The 7,500-nt window shown below is 37.9% G+C and overlaps 1 protein-coding gene across 1 annotated transcript in view; it reads right to left on the bottom strand.

Annotated features, from left to right (window-relative positions):
* Positions 1–7,500, bottom strand: part of LOC138051209 (urease subunit alpha-like) — a 25,254-nt gene that overhangs the window by 13,798 nt on the left and 3,956 nt on the right. Inside the window, exons 4-12 of the mRNA XM_068897369.1 lie at positions 7,017–7,139; positions 5,283–5,396; positions 4,492–4,569; positions 4,255–4,334; positions 3,823–3,928; positions 3,265–3,348; positions 1,551–1,637; positions 604–732; positions 106–168 (exon numbers count right to left, since the gene is read on the bottom strand). Coding sequence (XP_068753470.1) covers positions 106–168; positions 604–732; positions 1,551–1,637; positions 3,265–3,348; positions 3,823–3,928; positions 4,255–4,334; positions 4,492–4,569; positions 5,283–5,396; positions 7,017–7,139 — 864 coding nt within the window. The remainder of the gene's footprint in view (positions 1–105; positions 169–603; positions 733–1,550; positions 1,638–3,264; positions 3,349–3,822; positions 3,929–4,254; positions 4,335–4,491; positions 4,570–5,282; positions 5,397–7,016; positions 7,140–7,500) is intronic.

Below are 7,500 nucleotides of genomic sequence, written 5' to 3'. Positions count from 1 at the left end.
GAGCAACCCATAAAACAAGAGAAATTACCAACAATGTTACAGTACTGTTAACAATATGTGATGCCATGCTATAAATCTTTATCATTAATAAAACTGTTAACCAACCTGCGTAACCCCTTCCATAACATCTGGGTTGCCACCCTTGCCAATGGCAGATATAATGCCATCCTACAATACAACAGACCGCAGTTAACTGAAGACACATAGTCTCTCTCAACTACACTGAACTATATTTCTTTCAAGTGCAAGCTATATAGTCATGTAGATGAAAGAGAGAAATGATCACTGCACTTTATGTGGTCAATTTAAGCATTATTGTCTCTTAAATTTTGGTGGTTCCAACCCAGCATCACATAGGTGATGGGTTCGAATCCAGTTGGCGAGTTTTTATGTGAATTTTTTTTGGGACAAAGAAGTTCTGGGTAGCCTCCACTCAACATCTTAGGTGTGCTTGTGCATGTAATGAATTACTGGTATACAATGATAAAAAGAAGACCAGGAATTACAGTAAACAGCTGTAGCTATACCAAATGTGTTGATAAAGGGTAAGTAAATTATCTTATTTACAAAAATGCATGCCATAATGAGGCATCAAGTTCTGACCTTGATTCCAACATCTGCTTTGATTACACCAGCAACAGCATCAACTATTAGTGCATTGGTGATTACAGTGTCCAGTGCTGTGTCTTTATTGGTTACATCTGCAGCCTGACCCATACCCTCCCTCAAAACCTGGTAACAAAAACAAACAAAGTTCTACTGGACAAAGTACTATTTTTGGTGTGCACAATAACAGTTCTTTTGCTTAATTCTTATTTCCAAAAAATTTAATGCACGTTGCACTGATTGGTAGATTCAAATAACTCAAATGCTTTGAATTCCTTTGATCCTTGCACCGATCATGTTGAGAAGCTTTATTATGGATTTCAGGACCGCCTTTCTCTGCGAATTTTTGAAAAATGACGCTCAAATTCGGCAAAGGTACGAGGACATCCTGCAAGGACATGTCACAAGGAAATGTAAAATTATCACCCGAAGTTATATTGTCCTACCCAGACTACTCTCGGGCAAAAAATCCAATATTTATATCCTTTTTTAAAAGACTTTCCTCTCATCCCGTGTTTTAGAATGTTCCGTACATTCATTGTTTCAGAATATTTGATTTTTTCCATATTTTAGAATACTCCCTACATTCCGTATTTTAGAATATTCCGTGCATTCCACAATTCCGCCGTTCCATTCCATCATTCCACCATTCCGTTCCATCATTCCACCGTTCCGTTCCATCATTCCACCGTTCCGTTCTATCATTCCACCATTCAGTCGAATAGGGTAACCCCTATCATTGTTACATTGTACATATAGCTACACCCCTCAGCTACATAATCTTTTCACTCCCACCATGTTCAAATGAAAGTTGTTGCTGTTTTGGTATTCAAGAGGTTTTATAATCACTGACTGCAAGTTACCATGTAAGGAACCTCTTAAACCAGTAAATAAATTCATTAATGTTAATCAATAAATATTACACACATAAAACAATACTTTACCTTGCCCCCTCCAAATTTCAGCTCATCTCCATAGACGGTATAATCCTTCTCCACTTCTATAACAAGGGTACTGTCACCAAGATAAACCTGAAAAAAACCAACATTCGAAGCGATTAATCTTGTAAAAGTTATTTGAATCCCTCTGCTATTCTTACTGCAGACAAATCTATTAAAGTTAAGGAAGCAGTCTGCATACAAGTTTGAATTGCAATGTTAATTTGAATACCCTTGATATAATAACTACTTAACAACTAGCGTGTTCCAGGCTCTCACATAGTTGAGAAAACGAAAAGAACTGCGTGTGAAATTTTTCACATGCAGTTCTTTTCGTTTTCTTGACTATCGGTGAGAGTCTGGAACAGGCTACTTAACAACCAAGAGTGAGGTTGTTACAGCAAAATCTCAAACTGAGGCCTTGCCGTATTGACCAAGTGATAGTGAGGTCAATACAGCTAGGCTGGGGTTTGAGATTTTGCTGTAATGACCAAATGGTCAAGGTTGTTAAGGACGTTCGCGCTCATTGCCACTGTGCATTTTTTCACGCATGTCACGCACACGTCATGCATCTCAGACCACGAAGGGAAACACGATGCTAAAGGAGCAAACATTTTCCACAAGAATGGAATGTGAAAGCATGTGGTATTATGGGATAGCTGTAGACCCATCTTCTCAGAAATGTCACGCAATTATGTGACAGTGTGAATAGACAATAGCTTTGAGAACTTCACAGGGATTTTACTCTCTTGAATATAATGCTCGGTGACACCCATTTTTCTTTCCATAGTTCACTTCCTTTCCTGATTTTGTCCATTTTAACAAAAAATAAAATAAAAATATGTATGCGAGAAGTTACAAATATTTCAACTTTTATACTCTCGTACGAGTGAAGTTTTCTTTCTTAGACTATTTCTCTTTACCTTTCTGCGTGGCAAGTTTAAAAAAAATTTGTACGTGGGAACATTTTGGGAACGAACGTCCTTAAGTTTATTATAATTTGCATACTCCATAATCAGCCTGTGGGCATTACCGGAAAATAATGCCCTACACTTAGCTGCTCTTAGCCAATCACAGCACACGTTATATCGGTCAGAAACACTAGCCATATAATACTAATATATAATATGATGAGCAGCCTTCTCAAAATGTTTTTGGGGAGCAGGTTATAAGGAAAGTGGAGACGGTTTTGGTGCTAAAGGCACCCAAGCGAGTGCCCAAAGGGCGCAAACTAGGCACGTTCCCCTTGGAAATTTCTTTAATTTAGACACTCACAGATGCAATTTAGTGCAATCTGGGGGATTTAAAGTGACGAAATTTCACATAATTGACACTTGCATGGTGTCTGATAAGAAATACTGAAATGTTAGTTAAATACAGTAAACATTTCACATGCACAACGCAAAAAAATATTGCGGACGTGAATTTGTACGTCAAACAAGCTTTTTTTCAAGCCTTTATGTCACCTCCAGTGACTTTACTTTAGAGCTATAATTTTGTTGTCCCATATTTTTTCTTTCTCACCTCTTTGTAATAAAAATAAGGTATTTTCTGACTGGAAGGAGACGGTCAAACCTCCTGAGGAGGTGGCTCATTGAGCCGTCAACCGGCCGGTTTTGAGAACGCTGGATGAGTGCTAATTGGATTTAAAATCTTAAGTCTTCATAATATTATTGTGATTGACTTGTTTTAAAATGGTCCATTTAGCCTGTAAATGTACCTTGTCTCCAACAGTTGGGCCATAAATCTCCATGTACAGTGCCCTAGGAATGGTTGCATTGCTGACAGAAGTGACCACATCATTCTATACAAAAGTAGACAAACTAAACATCATTAATAATATTGGAAGTATGATAATGAAATTATTATTATTCTCCATTTAGCTCTGAGCTCTGGATGTTCCCATGCCAACACTGAACATCTCAAGTGAGTGAGTCATAACAAATAACCAAGGTTTCCCCAGGGAAAACTCTCCTAGTACTTAAAAGTCAAGCACCTTACTTAAAATTCTGACACTTCCCAATAGCATAGTTCAATTCTCACCCTAATTCCCAATTTTTTAATCCATTATCCAAGTTTCTTAGTAACACTTCCAAGAGCTCCTACAACAACTGGTACTACATCCAAGTTTTTTACACTCCACATCCTTCTAATCTCCCACTTCAAATCCCAAGATTTGAGATTCGATTATTATTATTATTATTATTATTATTATTATTATTTATTAATTTCTTCAAAAAAACATTTTTGTTCAAATCAAAATCTGCTGTTGACCTACCTGTGCCTTGTGGGCAAATCCTTGATCAGCCACTTTTTTCATCACGTTATCCAAATTTTTGGGTACAGCAGGTCCATCAACAAGGCTGTTTCCTCCTCGAACCACTCTTCAAAAGAAAGATGACCATTTAGATTGTCACTGCTACAGAGATACCATCAAAAGAAAGGAGCTGGGAATTTCCTCCTGGACCACCGTTTTTAAGCCAGGAACCTAATGTTTACTGCAAGAATCCCTTATGCCCTCTTGAAATAGGTCACGTTCTTTTGTGTGTGACAGTATAGAAAACAGAACCCGAAGATGGATATTTTTATCATCAAATTGTACTGACACACTATTACTTCATAATTTTAATCCTAAGCAGGGGTTTAAGTTCTGAAGAGGTTGCATGAACCTATTCATACTCACTGAGTTTCAACGTCACTCAACAATCACCTGTTTCCAGCAATTTCAACAAGTTCAACCGTCTTGGTGTCACCTGGTTCAAATCGAACAGCAGTGCCAGCGGCAATGTTCTGCAATGATGAAATGGCAAAAAAAAAACTTTAGCTTCAATTATATATAATAATTATTAAGTTATATATCAATAGCATAAATTATACTGCAAACACAATCAAGCATGAACCTGATCATGCCAATGAAAGACATACAATGTAAGATGAGTTTCATTACCAGTCTCATCCCGTAAGCAGCTGCTCTGTCGAATTGAAGGTACTTGTTTGTTTCAATAAAATGATAGTGGCTTCCAATCTAAAAATCAAAAGATTAACTAAGATATAAATTATTGCCCTCTATGTTCGAAATAACAATTAACCAGTACACTCTTTGACCTAATTAACATACAGTGAACTAAATCTAGCTAGAAACAACTTAATAATTCCCTTGATTTTGGAAAATAATCAGGACTCTAACTGATGCCTAGCAGAAGGGAACAAAAAACATAGGTTATCAAAATGAACAACCCCCAAATATCTCACAATCGTTTTCCTGAATGTGAATTCCCTTGATCACAGGTCACCCAGCATGACAAGAGAAACTAGTTTATAGGATACCCAGCATTGAATTAACAACAGCATGCTTCTCATTAAGAAGATTTTATAAAGCACCAACAGGCCACCCAAGCTATGACAAAAAAATGGCCCAAAGAATTTAAGGAGAGACCAGCCTATAGCTATTACTACTCAGTAAGCTATGCATTATTACCCAGTAGCTACACGCATTAACCTCCCAAGTACTTCCTTTTTCTACTTTGGTTATTTTTTTCAAACTGTGGCCAAATAACATGAAATTAACTGCAGCAAAGATGCATGACAGGTGTGTGACAGAAGAAACAATGAAACTAAGTGACACAAAAGGATAGGTGACAATTTGCAAGTGTGATTGTGCGGACGAATATCAGAAGTGAAATGTAAAACTGTGAGCTAATATCAATCCACCTAAAAAGCATCTCAGATTTAACATACTTGAATAGGTCGATCACACAAGCTTGTGACTTTCAGTTTCACGGTCTTTCTTCCAGCATTTAAAGTAATGTCTCCTGATGTAGAAGGAACAAAGGAACCTGGGGCTGAGCTTTCCTGGAAGATCAAAATTTCAGTATGATATGAAATAGTTGGATTGCGAATATACATAATCTGATACCTTATATATACAGACTAAAATTGCCCCTAAACAGGGATGCAAATATTGGAAAAGGTTTCCTACATCCAGCTACCGATATGCGTCTTGGTGTCCAGAGACAGGTCTTCAATTTAAGAGAAGTCAACAAAAGATGGAATGTTGCACACAAATTTTGGGATCCCCTAGAGTTGTCAAGGTTTTTTTTTTACTTCCTTTCACCCCTCAAACAGGCCCCACAAGTAAAATCATCTGGTGTTAGATTAAAATCTGCAAAATTATGAATCTCCCAGGGGAGGAAGGGTTAGAAGAAACAAGTTAATGGAATCACCTCAGAAACTGCAACAAGGGAAAGCACCGGTAGTCCTTTACTTTGAGTGATGACAATATGCGAGCCACCGAGCCATGGAGCCATGGCTGCCAGTCATGCAAGACAACATGGTGAGCCATGCAAGTCACGCAGTTATTGAGAGCTAACAGTTTTAAAATGGGTGATAAGACTTACTGTTCATCAGCGCTATTTGAAGTGGGTGCTTAGACTTAAATGCAAGACTCGCATCAGGCTCGTAATTGACTCACTGGCTTGCAGATTGTCCAGCCCCTTTAAATTTTCCCAAGGGTTACGGTGCTTGTGCAACGTTTGACTCACAAAGTTCAGCCATCATTTTTGGGGAGCAAATAGTTCACTGGGAGGTTAATGGAAGGCAACTTTTACATGTACCCACTGATTTCTGAATTTAAGAAGATTTTATTCCCTATATTAAATGCATAATTTTCAGCTACAGATCAATAGACAAAATTCTTTTATCTAGTGAAATTATCTCCTCAAAAAGTCTTTATCCATTTGCAAGGGACTTAGAAACATCCCCCAGTACTGCACTTGAAGTTGCAATTTGCTCAATGGGTTCCCCTGATCTACAAGTGACAATGACAAATCAACTTCTAAATTTTTTTTTTCTTGACAATTTTATAGCAATGTAGGTTTTTTGGGTGCCACTCAGTTTTTAAATCATTTATTTTAATACGCAGTTGTTCTCAATTATTAGACTAGTATATATTGGTGTGATTGTAACGTTAGCAAGGGGAAAGGCCCTTTAAGATACAGTGTAAGGGTTGACGTGGGTCCCATAATTTACAGCTCGACCCTGGTCCCAAGGAATTTTCTTGAACCGCGACAGAGCCGCGAAGCGGTGAGAAGAAAAAAACCTCTGGTTACCTTGGACTTGAATCTCACTTTCATGCAGACGCCACGGTCAGGCTCGAATTGATTGATATTTTTACAAACACGCAAATCAATATGATTGGTTCGTTTGATTGGTAATACCAACGTGTGATTGCTAAGTTGCCATTGGTCCCTTTTGTAATTATCAGTTTGACATATTTGACAGCTGGCATCTGCATGAAAGTGAGATTCAAGTCCAAGGTAACCAGAGCTTTTTCTCTTCTTGCCACTTCACGACTCATCTTTCGCCATTTCGCGGTTCTCTTGCAGCTCAAGGAAAACATCTGGGACCAGGGCAAAAAAAATTAGTTCTAAATGACATGAGCAATGACAATTTTCGACTGTTGTTAACACATACCAGGGGAACAACGTTTGTACTTGCTGATGCAAACTTGCCCACAGGTGGTACAGGAAGAAAGCTACCATAAAGAGCAAGATTGAGATCACCATTGTCTTGACAAATGGGCTCATGAACTGTGACCTTTGTAAACAACATATTATTAGTTGACAAGTTTGCTTTGATTGGAGAACAGTAAATTACTGGCTAATGTTGTTTCAAGTTATTCTTTCTTTACCCTTCGCCCTGTTCATTGGTAATTTAAAAGTTAACTCTTGTTTGCACACTCATTGAGCTTGCAAAGCATTGCTTTCATTTCCTTTTAAATTTGGCTAAAGGAGACCCCCTAGTGGCTTGGGATGAAAATAAACAAAACAAGGGAAAGTTTCATCTCCTTTCACCCAAAGACCTGTCCTCCTTTAAATCTGCTTGCATCACAAACAGTCACTGTTTAAACCATCCAAGATAGTCAGACAAACAAAATCTAGGTTTTGGTCATCAGAAT

Source organism: Montipora capricornis, chromosome 6, assembly GCF_036669925.1.
Source record: "Montipora capricornis isolate CH-2021 chromosome 6, ASM3666992v2, whole genome shotgun sequence".
NCBI classification, from domain to species: Eukaryota; Metazoa; Cnidaria; class Anthozoa; order Scleractinia; family Acroporidae; genus Montipora; species Montipora capricornis.
The sequence above is the reverse complement of the archived record's forward strand: the minus strand, read 5'-3'. Positions and strand labels throughout refer to the sequence as shown.